A 17,448-nucleotide genomic window follows, 5' to 3' on the forward strand; every position below is an offset into this window, starting at 1 on the left:
GTCAACACGAATGGCACCAAAAGGGTTAAATAAAAAATAAATGAGATAACTAACGAATAAGAAAATAACTAAATCAGAAAACAAAAAAATGGCTGACGATTACTATACTCCTTAATGCGAAATTTGTGCGCAGGGCGAACTGCAGTCGTCTCGGTCACTGTGCATAGCTGCTCCGTCTCTGGAAGTGATCGCGTGATCGGCGAACGTTGGAACGCTCTACTCTGCCGTAATCACTCAACGCGTCACCGCCACCGAGCATGTTGTTGTAAATCATGTTTGAACGTCCCGCGCAAATATCACGTGGTTTGTATGATCCACCCAACAAGAAGGAGAGAGAGAGTTTCTTTGTTGAAAGAGAAAGGTGTTACCAGAAGGACGCCAAAGAATTCTGCACGTACATCATGCTGTGAGCGCTGTGTTTCCTTTGCGCTGCCTCAGCAAACCGCTTTCTCCTCAAACTGTAGCAACACATCCCTCCTCCGTTTTTCTTGTCTTCGGTGTTTCCTTCGTTCGCTCGTTTACGCTGCCACCGAAGCCGCCAATCCACAGTGGAGGACGGTTAAGTGCCGCGCACTAAAACACGTCTGTGTGCGTGTGGGATTCAAACCCACTCATGACTATACAGCAGGGAATAAATGCGTTAGCACTGCGTGAATACTACCAGACAGAAAGTAGCAGTTGGCCTAGAGGTATGGCACGTGAAGGCACGTGGGTAAACAGGCATCCGGCAGCCATGGAGACCTGATTGTGAGGAAGGTGCAGCGAGATTTGTGGCCGATCTGCCTGTCGTGGTAGTCCGCTCAAAAATAAAAATAAACGAAAGCGAAAAAAAGACTCAAACACGATGTAGCAGGGAAGAAGTTTGATGACCGCCGCCCTTTCCTTTCGCTTTCCTAGTAAGCAAGCATACCTGAGTTTCATTGGAATTGTTTTCTCTATGCAGGTTACCACAGCGACCTGTATGTCCATTCGGGTGAGTGCTTTGAGAAATATCACGAATGAATGAATAACAATGCGTTTAAGAAGGTTCGTTACTTTACCTTCCTTTCGTGTAGTGATAATCCTAAGCTGGGTTCATCTCACGAAATCAGCCTTTCAAGCAGTTTCCCAAATAAGAGAAATTGTACGAAGTCTTTGACAAGCATTCTTTCCCATTGCTTTCAAGTCGCAAGATGGATGCCCCCAAGTAAGTACAACGACGCCTCCATTAGAGTCGTGCTCCTATGTCAATAGCAACTGAGAATTGCCCGAAACCGAGAAATGTAGAGGCTGCAATGGGACACTGAAGTGAATTTGTAAATCTTCGGGTTTTTGCTAGCGTTGCGTAGACGGGCTCAAAAAAAACTCTTTTCGTCATTTATTCTGTCGCTAAGGCGATTTTAATTGATGAGGTCTGAAAGAAGACAAACCACCATTTGCGGTCTGCGGAGGCCGCACCAAGTAATGCACTGACATCTATACAACATGCGACGTGATTGGGCGATGTCCAAGATTACAATTGAAACCAGTTTCAGGTATGGTACAATATGGTACAATACGAAACAATATTTCGAAGAAGAAGATGGCACGGGGAACGGGTATGGATAGCCGACTCACACGCACTTGAACTTCTATCTGCACTTCATTCGGATGCTTTGTCATGCTTCCCAAATTTTAAGGAACTCTTTCTTTGTTGGGAGCAAGCAGTCTTGTAGTGCTTTAGAAGAATACCCAACAGCGTGCGCAACATTGTGTTTAGCCGGTCAGTTGCTCTTTGAAAGAGTCATAGGGGGTTTATAGCAGCTACACATTTATTGTTGAAGTCATTACAACACAACCAAATTGTATCCAAATTGTATTTATGTTCCCTTTGAGTACGTCTTCAAACCCACTTTTGAATTTCCTGCTATCTAGAAGGAGCAACTTGAGAGGTTGTCGCGCAGCTGTGGCTCTGTGAACCCTCTTAGAGGGCGTATTCCATATGATGGAAGAGAATTTTGTGACCGTCATTGCACTGCAAAATGATTTACACCACAAGGGGAATGGTTGTCCATAACACCCTTACACCCTACGAAAAACTTAACGTATTGAGGGTGTTATAAACGAGAAAACACGCCATGAAAGGATGTCTTCTTGTGTTTTGGAGAGGGTGTAAAGGTATTAGTTACACTATACAGTTTTTGAAAAGGCTGTTTCTTTTTTTTTCATACGGTGGAAGGGTGTTGTTATGCACAGTGAAAATTCCCCTTAAAGATGTAAATCACTCTACTGTGTTCCTGCAGCATAATACCGCCAAAATAAAAACTTAACAATAGTGAACTAGACGAAACTTTTTGTTTCGACTGTTATCTGACCACCAATAGAGGAGTACACTGCGTAAATTTTTGGTTGCAATGTCGTGTCGCTTGTATTTGAAACAATCCTTATTCGTCTGGAATGAATTGAAAAGCTCCTAAACAAAAATGTTCCGCGCCAGAAAACGAAGTGCAAGTCTCGTGCAGATGTATTGCAGAAGCATGTCACATAACAGAAACTCGCCTGGCTTGTTTACACCTTCACACAGCAACTGAATTCTGCGGGTACAAAACTGGACGCACCATGAACACTAGATACATCAAAGCTAGCCCCGAAGGGCGTAAAATTAACTAACATTCAAATTTCCTGCAAATAAACCGTTAGTTAAGACGTCATTACCAAAATATGTTTAACCGGTTGGTTTACTACATGCTCACATGGAGAATAAATAGAACCATAGTCATTGATAGGATTTCAAATTAAGTTTATTAGCGTTATTCTCACTGGTCCCCAGTCACACAAACTTGTCCCTGTGACGTCATAAGAGTGGGTGGGAAAGGCTGTGAGCGAGTACGACTATACACCATTTTCCTTCCTAGCGGTGGGCGCCGCCATTTGCTTTTTCGGACCAGACGTTACCGCTGTCTAAGAAGGGACAGCCGAAACCCCCGCGCTGGGCTGTTAAGTGCTCCGTTCTATCCGTGCGTTTGCTCGGTACCCGTGCATTACCGAGTGAACCGTGGTGGTTTGGCGTTAAGTTAGCGGTTGCAGTGCTTGTGTGTGTGTGTGTGTGTGTGTTCTGTTTTGTTTTCACCATCTGCGAACAGATTTCAGGTCCTAAATTGCTGTCAGAGCGGAAGATGCCTACCCGGGCTGTTCCGCAGTAGAACTGTGGCCGATGTGCCTGTCGTGGTAACCCGCTCAAAAAGAAGATGAAACGAAAGCGAAAAAAGACTCAAACACGATGTAGCAGTGAAGAAGTTTGATGACCGCCGTGCTTATCTTTCGCTTTCCAAGTAAGTAAGCAGTCCTGAGTTTCAGTGGAATTGTTTTCTCTTTGCAGATTATCACAGCGACCCGTATGCCCAGTCGGGTGAGTGCAGTGATAATCCTAAGCTGGGTTCATCTCACGAAATCTGCCTGCCAAGCAGTTACCGTATTAAGAGAAATTGCACGAAGTCTTTGCCAAACATTCTTTTCTTATTGCTTTCAAGTTGCAAGATTGAGGCCCATACGTAAGTACAACGACGCCTTCATTAGAGTCGTGCTGCTCGTTCAATAGCAACTGAGAATTGCTCGAAACCGAGAAATGTAAGGCATTTAAAGGGACACTGAAGTGATTTTGTAAAGCTTCGGTTTTTAGCTTGCATTGAGTGGACCAGCTCAAATAAACTCAGTTCTCGTCGTTTATTCGGTCGTTAAGGCGATTTGTATTTATAAGGCCTGATAGAAGAAAAACCACCATTTTGCGGACTGCAAAGACCTCACCAAGTAATGGAGTGCGTCCATACAAGGCGCGATGTGAGTGGGTGATGTCCAAGATCAGAATTGAAACCAGTTTCGGTTCCGGTTCTGGAAACAACATGCTTGACTATCGACGTTATCATTAGATGGTCGTTCTCGATATCTCCGTAATCAGCATACGGCACTTCTGCCGTATTGTCAGCTGTGAAATGCGTCAGATAGGCCTGCCAGCACGACTTAAATTCGTAACTATCCCTAGCCGAGAACGCAGTGGATGAACGCCCACCGCGTCACCGCAAACGCTCAAATGCGATGCCCTTTTCCCCCACCTTTGGAGCATGCCTGTCTCGTGCCTGTGTCGCGAGAGGTGCATTCGCACCAGGCCAAGGGTCCGCCGAATCTGGACTGTGGCCGCAAGCAGGCGGTGCTTATGGCAACACCACGCCAGCGAGAACTCGCCAGCGTATCGGTGTCAGTCTGCACGCGGTCTGCGAACTCGCTTGGGAAGCAATGAACGTTACTGCAGAAAAATGGTGAATTCAGGATGAAAATTATTGCCAAATAACAAATAAACGAATTCAGAAACAACACGCAGCCGGGAATTCGAACTTGTGATTTGCAAAACAATGAACCTTAAGCGACAATTGACTCGGCTACCAGCCAGCGCTCCGGGAATAGAAATATAAAGTATGTATTGCAACAACGGTTTCGTCGTGGTGTGCCCCGACTGATGGGGTAAACATATGACCGCTTTTCACAGCGGGGGAAAAATTTCTTCTGATTTTTCTTGCGTCTAACTCTGCATTCTTTCCGGCTCCATTTTCAGCTCGGAGTAGGGACGAGGAGTAAGTCTTGTTTCTTTTTTGCATATTCCTTCGAGGCATATCTCGAAGCTACACAATTCTAATCTGGGAACTTGCTCCTTTCTCACCCAACTTTGCGATTCCAGTTTGATGCAATCTTAACACAGGTGACGGAACGCACACTGGGAACGTTCTTTCGTGGTCGTATTTTAGATTGACTCTTCAAAACAATAAGTGAAGTTTGGCCACCATGCTAGACAAACAGTTTAAGTTAGAGCACAGTGCAGCAAGATCCTATGCGAGAGTTTTGTCAGATTAAACGCATTTCGAAACGTATCAAGCCAGGCCCATGTATGCAGCCTGTACGAGTAATCCTGCAGCCTGAGGGCCACAGCCTAAACAAAAAGTTTACCTTCTCTTCCAATAAGTAGTTGAGAGAAGTGCGAGCACTTTCTCCGAAAAATAAGCTGCGTTAAGAGTGCATCAAAACCTTCGCTAAAACTGCGTCCAAGCTTCGCTAAAATTGCGTCCACTCGATTGTGAAAACTTAAAAGACCCGCATCGCCAACGAAGAATGTACTCATCCTGCGATTTCTTGCCCTCCAAGTAAGCGCATCTAAAACAATCTAAATGTATACATATACGTAGTTTATAAATTAAAGGTATACTGTTGTAGACCTCTTCATGACCGGTGCGTGTATTGTACCACCTAGAAGCGTTCCTTTGTTTTAATTTTCAAATAACCGTCTTGACACAATAGAAGGGGCTCGGTTTTACCAGAGCCCTTCAATGCATTGAAGGACTCTGGTTTTACGCACACGCCGTGTGTGCAGAGATCTTGTTAGAGACTTTTGGTCGACCAACCAGTCTACGGGAAAATGCATTAGATTTTTGACTCGACGCCATGGGTCCCACTAAGAAAGCTTTTGCTTTAACGGTACTCATACCAGGAGTGTTATCCCAATGTCAAAGAAGCCACGTGCTGCATTCCCACCCCGTTCTCGTGTCAAGATCGGCCATGCTGTTACGAGCGCACCGGAAATCGTTGAAGCAAGTGTGCTTGAAGCCAAGTGTTTGCCATTACTTTTCTGGGTGCCACGGCTGGCTTTATTTGGCGAGTAACGACAGCAAATGCATGGCGTTAAGAATTCTTCCTGAGCGAAGCGATTCTTTGTTGGTGCCCAAACTTTACGCGGAGGTCGTATTTTCGGTTCTATTTTGAGCGGCCCTTGTAGATCGTACCGAACGCGCTTGCTGACTATGTTCTGAAATCCTTTTCGATTTATAAATACCTGGAGATAAAAAAAGTTCTGCAGCGTCTCTTTATAATTTCACTTTCAGGGAGTACGACCGAAGCAAGATCATAGCCATTATCGTCTCCACCCTGTGTCTCTGCCTCGGCTTGATCTTACTCGTCCTATTCCTCACTCCAGCTGGAGACGAAGGTACGCGATTACCGTCTCACTTTTTATAAAGGGGTTGGGAAAAGAGAGCTACCGTTTGATAAATGCGTTGACTGCAACAGCCGGCCGCAATGGACCGATTATTTTTTTAAGACACCGGCCGTTCCTGCAGCAAACAGCGCTGTACGCTTTCCTACGTAGCTTTCGCCCCACTACGAGGTCGTTTTTTATTTGTAATCGACAGCATTACTTACCTCGGCGGCAGGGCGGAGGCCATAGACGGTACACACAATGGCCGCTGACGAAAAGAGTCCATCTATACGGCCTCTGCAGGGATACAAGTGTTGCGACACCCATTTCCATGCGTCGCCCCGGTGACTTCGAAAGGGAATGAAGTGCCATCCCGAAAACGGCCCCGCCCAGCAGCAGCAGCAGCAGCAGCGTGAGCGACATCATAGGAATCGAGCGTGCAGCGTGCTATCCTGCGCATGCTCTGTAGTTTCGCGAGCGTGTACGCTGTTTGTGTGCCTTTGCGCAGGGGCTGTTACGAATCGGCCAGCGCCGCAGTACTTCCCCGCATCACTCCTCGGCTGTGCAGCGAAGCCACTCGTGCTCCTTCGAAAACAAGCGCGACAAGTTGCGACAAGCCGCGTCAGACGCTTTGCTCTCGCGCATTTCAAAACTTCGGCGGCTGCCTGCGAGGCTCGTCTCCACGCTCTTCAAGGACACAGAGGCCCCGTCGATCTCAACGGAGTCCTCCTCCCTCCCCTCTCTCGGACTCAACGTGCACGAGGCTATGAACGGCTTACGAACTCTGGAAAGAGTGTTGTGTGTGTCTGTGATGTTCGTGCGTGTTCCCGCTTGTTGGCGTTTTAACCGTTACCGCTTTTGGGTATAAATAGACCCCCGCAAGCGTTGTAAACCATTCCTGTTAGATCAGCGAATCGATGTTGTCGCTCTGCTCGAGTCCTGTATTGTAACCTCGCCCGTCGGGGCATTGTTCTTTGGCTTCGGCTCACCTCTCGCTATGAAGTAAACAGTTTAAGTTGGCCTTTCAGCTCTGGACGTCTTCCCGGCGCAGTAGGCCTTCGCGGTCGCAACAACTGGTTGGCAGCGGTCGGATGGCAACTTCGTAACACCTGAAGCCAGCGGTGCGAGACCCAACACCACGGACGTCAAGGCGGCTTCGGACTTCGCAGAATTCACGGCGGTCAAGGGTGAGTGCGGGACTTTTCTTCACTGAGTTTTACCAGGCTTCTGAGGATAGCTGGTAGGGCGTCTGTTTTTGTCGCGTGGGATATTCGCGCAAAACATTTTTAGAGCAGTGGGAAAGCAGTACTCTAGACCGTCCATGAATTTGAAAGCGTTGAAAAAACCGCAGTTGTTGGAGCTTGCAAAAGAGTTGCGCTTGGATGTTACGGACGCGCTGAGAAAGCCAATGCTGATACAGGCTATACTCGCTGTCGGCGCTGACGATGAGGAGCTGTCGGAATGCATTGAACGGATCAATGGCAGGGAGACCGCGAAACGTCAGGCCGCAGAGGCGGAGGCAGAGGCTGAGCGCCAGCGTAAGGAGCTCGAGTGGCAGAAACAAGAGCAGGAACGCAAGCTCAAGCACGAGGAAAAGATGCGATGGTACGACCTCGAGCTCGAGCGCCTTGAACAGGAAAGAAAGAAGCTCGAAAGAGAGAGACTCCAACGGGAGAACAAGAACCTAGAGCACAAAATTCAACTCGAGCAGGATGAAGTGAAGCCGGAGTTAGAATTGTTGCTCGAAAAAGACCTCGTTGTCGAGAAAAGCACCGTGTCAGCGCTGCCAGTAGCAGACGCTAGGGAGCGCGAGTCGGAGGCGACGGTTGCTGCCCCGCAGCGCGGCAAGGTTGCTTAAAGAGTTAAAGACGGCGCATTAGCTCAGACTGTCGGCAGAGGCGGCAGAGGGCAGTGCGTGTCCACTGAGTGCAATAATGTGTCGGCGTTTGTTTTGGAGATCTCGGCGGGGTGTTCGGACGGTTCAAATTCGCGGGAGGCCTTGGGAACGGCTACCGACTTGAACGTGAACACATCGCGAGATAGCGACGTTTCGCAGGAATGCGTAAACGATGAGGCTACCGAAAGGCAACACGAGTCCGCCGAAACGGAGGTTGTTCCTTCGGACGGTAGGACAGAAACGAGCGATTTGGTGGCAAAGCCTGCAGTCGAAGCAGCGAGCGGTTTGCACAACTCAGCTGGGAGTCATGACGATCTCGCCACTGAGCAAGCCGATTCCGTCCTGCCACCAGCTCAGGTAGCTGACCTTGCTGACCTCGAGCAACAGCCAGCCGAGCTCGTAGAGATTCAGGTGTCGCTGGCGGCTGAGCTGTCTTTTGAGACAGGGCAGCTTGGATCTAGTGTAGCCTTGAAAGCCGAAAGAACGAAAACACCCTTCGGTGTTCGCTTACTGAGGGTGTTGCGGAAAAGGCGAGGGACGCCGAGATAGGTTCCGTTGGATGCTACGAGGTGTCTAATGAGCACGTCGTGCCCTTGTCACTCCCAGCTTATGTTGCCGACGATAGGCCAATATGGGCTAAGCTAGTTGAGGTTCCGGTGTCGCCTGTGGCTGAGCCGAAGTCGGGAACCGACCAGCCTAGAGGAGAGAACGTAAACGTGTTCTGGCGTTTGCCTGCCGAACGCGTTCGTAAAAACGCTTGCAACGAGGAGATAGCAAAAACTTCCGAGGGTACTTGCGGCGCATGTTTCAGTGCGGGCACGCCTAGAGTTCCTGTATATAGCTCCCGCAGGGAGCTAAGAGTTGCGCGACCCTTTTCCACGCGCCGCCGTGATTGCGACACTCCGGTTATCCATGCCGCGCAGAGAAGCCCCCACTACGGCTGCGCCGCAGCCGCCGACGCGGGCGGCACCAGCGGCGCCGCTGACCGAAGCGCCCCCACCTCGCGTCGGCCGCCGTCGGAAGCGTGGCGGCGAGGCTCCTTCACTCGCGACGGGCGGCTTTCCCGCAGCAATACGGATAACAAAGATGGCGGTCGGTCGCGCAACTCATAGCTCCCTGCGGGAGCTATATACAGGAACTCTAGGCACGCCGAGGGGCAAAGCCGTGAGCTCGCATCGCGCCAAGGGAACGGCGCCTCCAAGAAGGAGTGCGCGCCTCGCGTTTGAACGCTGGAAAATCCCGCTCGCTCATCCGCGCGCTCGACCTTTGTCGAAAACAACGGCCGGTGTCCTCTCACGCGGTCGCTGCAGCTTTCAGAGAGCAGGCGCACCTAAAGTGCGGTACAAAAAGGGAAAAACTCGGGGCAATGACGAGAGCTCAAATCGCAGCTCTCTACGCGAGAAGTGGCCTGTAGACGCCTGACTTTCTCAATTTGATTGTTTTTCCTGGAGCAGGTTTCGCCCTTTACGATTACGTTTTTTTTGTGTGTGGGACATTTCCAATCATGTGAAATGTCACCTTTCAAGTTTGTGCACTTGTCTAAAGTACTGCTGGGCTAAAATATAACTAGAGTAGTTAGTTATTAGCGCATTTTATCGCAACTAAAAGCCTGGTACAGCTTCAGTGTGGATTTGTCTTCGCACTTGCCGGCGATGCGGTTGTGTCTTCCTGTGTTGTTCTGTTGCTTGCCTGACCAAGCCAGAGACGTTCTTGGGGAGCCACTACTCGTCCAGTGACCCGCCCGGTGAAGCTCCAGCACAGTGTCGTACAGCCCAGGCCTGGAGTCGAGCGTCTTCCGAGCACTTCACTTCGACAGCATCCCTCCGGACAACGGTTGAAGACCCTTATCCATCGGGATCTCGGACCCCCGGCGGAGAAGCTGTTACGAATCGGCCAGCGCCGCAGTACTTCCCCGCATCACTCCTCGGCTGTGCAGCGAAGCCACTCGTGCTCCTTCGAAAACAGGCGCGACAAGTTGCGACAAGCCGCGTCAGACGCTTTGCTCTCGCGCATTTCAAAACTTCGGCGGCTGCCTGCGAGGCTCGTCTCCACGCTCTTCAAGGACACAGAGGCCCCGTCGATCGCAACGGAGTCCTCCTCCCTCCCCTCTCTCGGACTCAACGTGCCCGAGGCTATAACGGCTTACGAACTCTGGAAAGAGTGTTGTGTGTGTCTGTGATGTTCGTGCGTGTTCCCGCTTGTTGGCGTTTTGACCGTTACCGCTTTTGGGTATAAATAGACCCCCGCAAGCGTTGTAAACCATTCCTGTTAGATCAGCGAATCGATGTTGTCGCTCTGCTCGAGTCCTGTATTGTAACCTCGCCCGTCGGGGCATTGTTCTTTGGCTTCGGCTCACCTCTCGCTATGAAGTAAACAGTTACGTTAGCCTACGGCTTCTGGACTTCGATCTTCACGGCTGCAACAGCGGCTGGCCGCTCGCATCATATACGATACCACTCGTATGTCGGAGGCCACGGAGCTCGGATCGGGTGCCCCCACTCGGTCGCAACAGGGCGTGACGATGTGTTGCGTACCTAGATGCACAATTGGAGTCTTACGCATAAGCGCAGCCGCCGACAGAAGCGCCCTGGCGCTTCTGCTGACTGCACGTGCGTCGGGTGGCTTCTCGTACCAATTCTAATTATAATATGGCGGATGGTCGCAGAACTCTTAGCTCCCCTACGGAAGCTACATAGATAAACTCTACCAGCGAATAGCGTTCCTGCGATGCCAGCGGCCGCTGCCTCGTTCAGCGTGGCGATATTCCTTGAATAATTCGATGCCGCCCAAGCCAGTTCGATATGGACGACACCACCATGATCCCATCCAACGGCGACCTCGCAAAAGGTGCATAACATAACAAAACTGTAAAAAAAAAAACTATTCAGGCAGTTGAAAATGTCCCTTTCCAAACACGCAAAAGAACTACTATCTCTGAAACAGCAAATATTAGACTGAAAACGTGTATCGATATAAACTCATTCGTACCTACACTTAGCAAATCGAAGCAAACTCGATACTTTTATAGACCCAGCATATTGAAATGAAACTAAATATATACGAAAACTGATATAAGCCTCCGTAGAAAACCCCACCATCACGGATTCACTACGCACAGCAGCTACTAAAGCATACTCTTCCCAACACACTCAATTATTTTCACAAACAGGAAACGGACATTCTGGCTTCCTAGATACGTTTATTTAAGTGTTGTAATTCGTCATTTTTGTTGTTGTATTTTAGTTTTGTACATTTTAAGCTCTTAGCCTGTCATTGCTGCGTCAGCGGATGGTGCCCTGTCAAGCTGCATGGTTGCAGCTTTTTCTACGTCCGCTTTTTTCATCCCTTGTACTGACCCTGGTAAAAATAAAATCTCATTGTTTGATTGATTTAAAATGAACGCTTGGTTAGCGTTCTAAGAAAAGGCTCACTGCAGGCGAAATATCGCTTTTATAAAACGGTTTCATTCGGTTATGTTGTATTCGGCTCAGAAGTGCATGATACAAGCGGTTAAACACGCCGCTGCCGTGTTTAAATGGTTGCCCTTATACGCTGCATGTGCTTACTGTCAACGCTGATACACTGGTGGTTGTAATGCTTCACCATTTCCACAGAAGAGGAAGACCTGAGTCACAGTGCGACGTACCTAACGAATCCTGGGCCGTCGGGTGGAGCCAAAACAGTGATTACAGTGCCTACTGGTACGTCTCTATCTTTATACCTGCCATTGTTCTGAACAGAAAATATAGTTCTCCACCTGAAAACCCCCCCGCACTAAAAATAAGAAGTGTGGCAGACATTCACGTGATATGGTGCTGATAAGGGTTCCTCGTGAACCACGGTGAAAATTTTCGCTGGCGTTGAGAGGCTGGAGCGGGATTACTGAAAGCGTAAAAATTAATCCCAGTTCCATCCAGTGTGAAATCTGCTGAAGCAATAGAGTTATGGTCAAATTGTGTCGGACCAAATGACAACGGCCGCTCTCCCGAGAACGGCTGTGCCGTCGCCTCGACAATTTCACGGTCCGCGCGAAGGAATCGATAGCGAAAGGCCAGCGGTGGGGTGGAGAGGGACCCGCTCTGCCAGACCACTTCGCCCTCTATCGGTGGGAATGGAAACCGCCGCGGGGGTCGGGGAGCATGCTCCTACCGCGGCGTGACGCACAGCCAGAACTGTATTCCAAACCTTGCTCTTAATCTTGTTCAAAGCCTGCGAAACTAAAGCAATGGCCTTGCACACACCGCAATAGCCAACATGCCAGCACATTCAAGGTAGCTTTCAATCCAAGCCGCAGCCTATGAAACATGTGCAGGCTTTATTTTCGGAATTTATTATAATTTATGACCCATCAACCCCGTATTATAAATTAAATGGGCCCTTTCACTGTGTCTCTACAAGACGCCTGCACTGCAACGACAAACTCCGCATTAGTGTTAACTATGCACCGGAGAACAAATCCTCTAGCTAATATCACTGACAAATTGCCGGTGTTTAATGCCTAGGTACCCCAGTAACAGCGACGGTAACGGAATACAACCCACCATCCACAAGGGCAGTTATAAAAGCATAGGACTTCGCAAAAATACGAAGCAGCCTGCTTCTAAAACGCAGGTATATCTGGACCTCAAGATAACGAGGATAACTGGAAAATGCTCGTTGACTTGGTAATAAAATGTAGAAACGTAGAAAAGAGCTAGTTTAATCGTCTATAAAAGTGCTGCTGGCAAATATGTGTGTCTGACTGGCAACCGCACTGCGCAATGCTCAGCGAAGGAGAGTTAAATGCAATGCAGAAGCTTCCACAAATATCCCCGAAAGCGATTCCGCCAAAGGGCTTGATAGTTAATCCAGTACCGAAGTCTGTGCGTCGTCGGGAAGCTCACCGTGGTTGTTACGATGTGGTTGCACAATGAACAAATGCATCGACGAAGATTGGCTCACTTATCCTCGCACTGGGCGGGGAGTCCAGGAAAGACAGGACGATGAGTTCCACTCGCTCTCGAGCGATTCTGTACACAGGGCTTCATTGGTTTTCGAAACCTAAACAAATAGTGTGCGCAGCTTGCGCTAATGGTGCAAGGCTGGAGAAACAGCGGATCTTGCTGGTGGTAGGCCTAGCTTATCTCGGTTCTGCCAAGTTTTGCTTGGCTTTGCTAGGCTTTGTACGACGCAGCTGCGACACGACCGCGTTGCCGATGCCCTTCTTCTTCCTAGTCAGTTACATACTTCTTCGGCCCAGCCATGTGAACCGAAGTCCCCGCGTTGTCGCAGCGACGTCATTGCTGGGTGAGGCTTGGCTCCGCCTACGCAGCTGCGAGAAAGCCATGCTGTGCGCCTCGCAACAAAGGAGTTTTCGGGCTAAGCGCTTTGCGGCCGTCTCTTGTGCTGAGCCGGTTGTCGGCGTAACCGAGGGAACGTTGGCCTGTACCGACGAGGGAAAACAAAAGCGAATGATGAAAGAAAGAGAAGAGGGTCCCAAAATTGGGACGGGAGGGCTGTTCGCCGTTACGGCGCGAGCCGGCGCTCTCCAAAAGTATGCATGGGGTAGAGGATGCGGTGCTGGAGAATAAGACGCTGGGGCGAAAACGGGAGGGGGCCGTGGGCGTGATTATATAGGCGGTCTCTTCCTGAGGCGAACATAGCACGCCGCCGCAGAGGCTCACCATAGCTGCCGGCGAGAGAACGCACGAGTGATCGCTGCCTCAGCGAACTGCTGCTGCACCCAAATATCGCATTAGGAAGTTTGGTAATTTCCAGTTCCTTTTTTTCATACTTTGTTTGCTAATGCCGCCAGAGTAAGCTCAAGCTTAAACAGCTCCGCTGTAATATCAGAGCGGTTTCTCGCGATAATGGCAGGCCCGCCGCGTAGCATTAGCTTAAAGGGGCCCTGAAATACCTTCCGCCGGTGCATGGATGGACATCTACCCAAATAAAGCAATGTATTTGCAATCTCTTCCCGCAAGAATTTTGTTAAAGCGGTGAGTATTAGCTGAGAAATCGTAAATCAAAAACCGCGCATTATCGTCGCTTCGCGTTTCCTCCTCCTTTCGACTTCTCTCCGCTGTTGACGGCGCGCGAGCCTTGCCTCCCATGATGCTGCGCTCCGCAGCGGTGACGTACTTCCGCTATTGCGCTGATCAGACTGTCGTCTGCTACGGGCAAGCTTTGTCGACACCATGAATCCCGCACTCCGCCGCTCAAGGCTGGAAAAACGAACGAAAAATCTGGCCGCATGTATGCGGCGGCCTCGCCTTGCCCTTTCGCGGTGTACGTTGCTGGCGGCACATGACTTTTTATCGGCGGCGAACTCGCAGCCGCACGGGGAGGGTCGTGCGCTCTAAAGTCCCTCGATCGGCGTTTATCGAGGAACTTTAGTGTGCTCGTTCCCTTGATGCACCGCGCACTGTTTATCCAAAAAGCGCCGTATCAGATGTGGCCCCGCTGGTGCCGGATCTTATTTTGCGGCGGTGGTAATTCCTGCCGGCGGCATGTGAAAAAGATATTTCAAGCCGATACAGAACCCGTGCACAAAATGCTTCAATCATATGACCAGTTCAGCTTGGGGCGACGCGTGGTGGAGAGCGGCAACGTTGGCAAAACATTCTCCGCCGCGGCTCTGTTCTAGTACACTGTATCTGAGCTTTCTAGCGCTGGAGCGAGCGCCACTTCTTTGACAATCTCAAACATCGGTTGCCTTGGCAACAAGGCACAAACCGCTTAGAAGTCAGTTACGGTTCCGTGATCCCGGTTCAGCTCGGGGCCCCACCTCGCGACATGTGGGCACTGCAGGCGTACCATTCATTCCCATTGGGAAGTGCGAGATGCGTTTGGCATTACAGGAGGCGATAGTGTGTGTGTTGTGGACGTCTTTGTTTCACGATGAAATGCGCCGCTGTGCTTCTGCGGGTGGATAGTGCTTCCCATGGTCTGGATTATCTTTCTCGAGCGACGTACGACTCAACCTCGCATGGGGTATGTGCAGTGTGCGTGGCTATGAAGCCATCGGCTTGTGCGCCAGAGTTAAGTGACTTGCTGTTCGTCCCCGCAAAGCGCGCGCGAGGTGAGTACCGAATTTACGACGGGCAGGAGGCAACCCATCCTCTGTCAATCGTGGTTCAGACTTTCAACGCATGTTGTGACGTTGTGTTCGTTAGAAACGCATCTCTGGATTGTTTTGAAGTTGAATAAAATGTATGCGCCAAACCCGGGCATTCGGCTCAGGGCGTTCTCTGCGATTTCACGAAAGAAGTACCACGGGGCTTCAACGCTTTCTTTATGGAACGCACTCAGGTAACAAAATATCAATGTCCTGTTATGGCCGTGTTGCATTCAATACAAACGGTTAAGCGTTTTTTTTACACTTGTTTCGTTTGTCGTAAAATGCCCAAGCACTCCGGCACTCCGCTGGCAGATAAGCCGGTGAGCCGACGCTGAGCAGACGACTCATCTCTTTGCCGGAAGTGCGTGAAAAAGCCGCCCAATAGCAGGGTGTCTAGCTCATGACGAACATCTGGGAATCGATGATGTAGACATGTGAAGATGGCGGCGTCCAAAAACACGAAGGAAAGGGTGAGAAAAAAACGACAAACTTTGCAACAAAAGTGTGAGCTTTCCGCTGCGCGTAAAAGAGTAATACTTGGCACAGAGGACGTTGATGACCCAATCTAACGGTTGCGATAGTTCATTTAGTGTGCTCAAAATGCCTTTCAGGGCCCCTTTAAGATTGGTGTCAGCTGGGCTGCTGCAATCTTCTTTCGGTCTTTTTTCTCTTGTTTTTTGTACTGAGGCAGGTGTTTAATAAATATTTTCGAGAAAATATTGGTGTTTTCTTCTTCTCACAGTGCACAATCCTGTTACCCAACATCTGCGCGTAAATAGCCTTTGGGATGCGGGCAATAGCTAGTTCTGTGTCTTCGCCGACTTCTCTATTCTCCAAAGCTCCATAAGTTACCAGTATGCCCGGTACCGAACACGCTGAACTTCATCGGGCTTTTCTGTGAACTGACCAAGACTCGGCTATAACAGCAAAGCTAGAAAATACACGAGTTAGTACATTTGGGGCCCATAAATGTAGGAAGAATTTAAGAACAATGACTCGTTCATGCAACACTGAAACATACGTAATAATTGTATCAGGCGTTGTTTATACGAAGTGAATAACATTTTATTTCACGTGCTATAATTTCACTTTTGCTTCTGCGTTTATTGTTTTGATGAATAGGGTCGCTACTGATGTTTCACCCCTTTGCTTATATCCTGGAGACGCAAGTGCTGGCGTCCGAGGTACTTGAACCCAGGAAAAAAACCTTTTCACTGCCACCTATGCAAGGTGGCTGTTTCATAGTTGGTGTAATGTCCCGTATTAAAATGAAGGGCCAATATGTCGTGCTTGTTATAACATCCGCGTTGCATTTACAACGTTGTAATGAATATGTTACCGTCTACCTAAACGTCTTAATACACAGTTAAAATGGAAAAAATACCCTCGTGAGAGTAACGTCTCTCTTATTTGTGCATGTCCTTTCATTCGGCGAAAGCCAAAGAGGATTTGAAATAGATGCGCTTTTGCCAACTTGGTGAGCGATCTTGACAACATAGCAAAAGAGAAAAATAAACAGGCAATCAGTATACATATCCGGGTGCATGTTTAGAACGGCGATAGCTGGTGTAGTGTGTCACCCCGCCGAAGGTATACGGACCCGTAACGTCAACGTGCGCGTTTTGTGAGGATATTGTACTGAATGCGTGGCGGGGCTTTTTCTCGGGAATTCATTAGCCAACCATGCACTTATTTAGAAGGAGATTAAGTGCGAGAAAGCAGGGAAACGACCTGTTTTACGTTCAGATTACTCGCAGTAACGAACAGAGTACTGCACGGGCCTGATTTTAAGGCCCGAGCCCGGCCCGAGCCCGCTTTGTGAAGCCCGAGCCCGACCCGGGCCCGTAACGCCGAGCCCGGGCCCGGCCGGGGCCGGTCATTCACAAGTGAGCCTAACCCGGCTCACTTGTGAAGTGAGCCTAGCCCGGCTCACACCATTTTGTTACATAATTTTGATGAATGAAACCAAAATAAACTTTTTTCGACCTTTCACGGCAGCTTGAGGCCTTTATTGCAGCATACAAAATTCACGAGGAGACCTAATTGCGCTGCTGAACGCGAGGTCGCGGTTCGATTCCCGGCCGCGGCGGCCGCTTTCCTGATGGAGGCGAAAAGCAGAAACGCCAGTTTGTACGAGATTTCGGCCTAAGGTGGTCAAAATTAATTCGGAGCCCTCCACTACGGCGCGCGACATTGCCTGCGTTGCGTCGGCGCGTTAAACTCTACAACATATCAACGAGGACACCTACGCACTTTTTTTCTGGCGTAGGGATTTCCACAACACTAGACTGACCGGCTGCCGAACGTGTCCTTCTATTATTATCGTTATCATTTTTCTTTACATCTTTTCTTTCGGTTGATCGCCCAGATCAGAGGACACTTGGGGGTACCTTCATTGCTACTCCACTGCATGCCACTCCTCAAATTAGTCATACAGGCCTCAGTTATACAATTAGTTACGCAGGCCTTGGACTCAGT

General features: G+C 49.4%; 1 protein-coding gene across 1 annotated transcript in view; it reads left to right on the forward strand.

Moving 5' to 3' along the window:
* Positions 1–1,172: 1,172 nt before the first annotated feature.
* The window catches only part of LOC144148625 (uncharacterized), a 56,978-nt gene continuing 40,702 nt past the window's right edge, over positions 1,173–17,448 (forward strand). The window contains exon 1 of the mRNA XM_077680136.1: positions 1,173–1,186. Coding sequence (XP_077536262.1) covers positions 1,173–1,186 — 14 coding nt within the window. The remainder of the gene's footprint in view (positions 1,187–17,448) is intronic.

This window comes from Haemaphysalis longicornis, unplaced genomic scaffold (genome assembly GCF_048455015.1).
Source record: "Haemaphysalis longicornis isolate Haplotype H1 unplaced genomic scaffold, Haemaphysalis longicornis Haplotype H1 scaffold_8, whole genome shotgun sequence".
NCBI lineage: Eukaryota > Metazoa > Arthropoda > Arachnida > Ixodida > Ixodidae > Haemaphysalis > Haemaphysalis longicornis.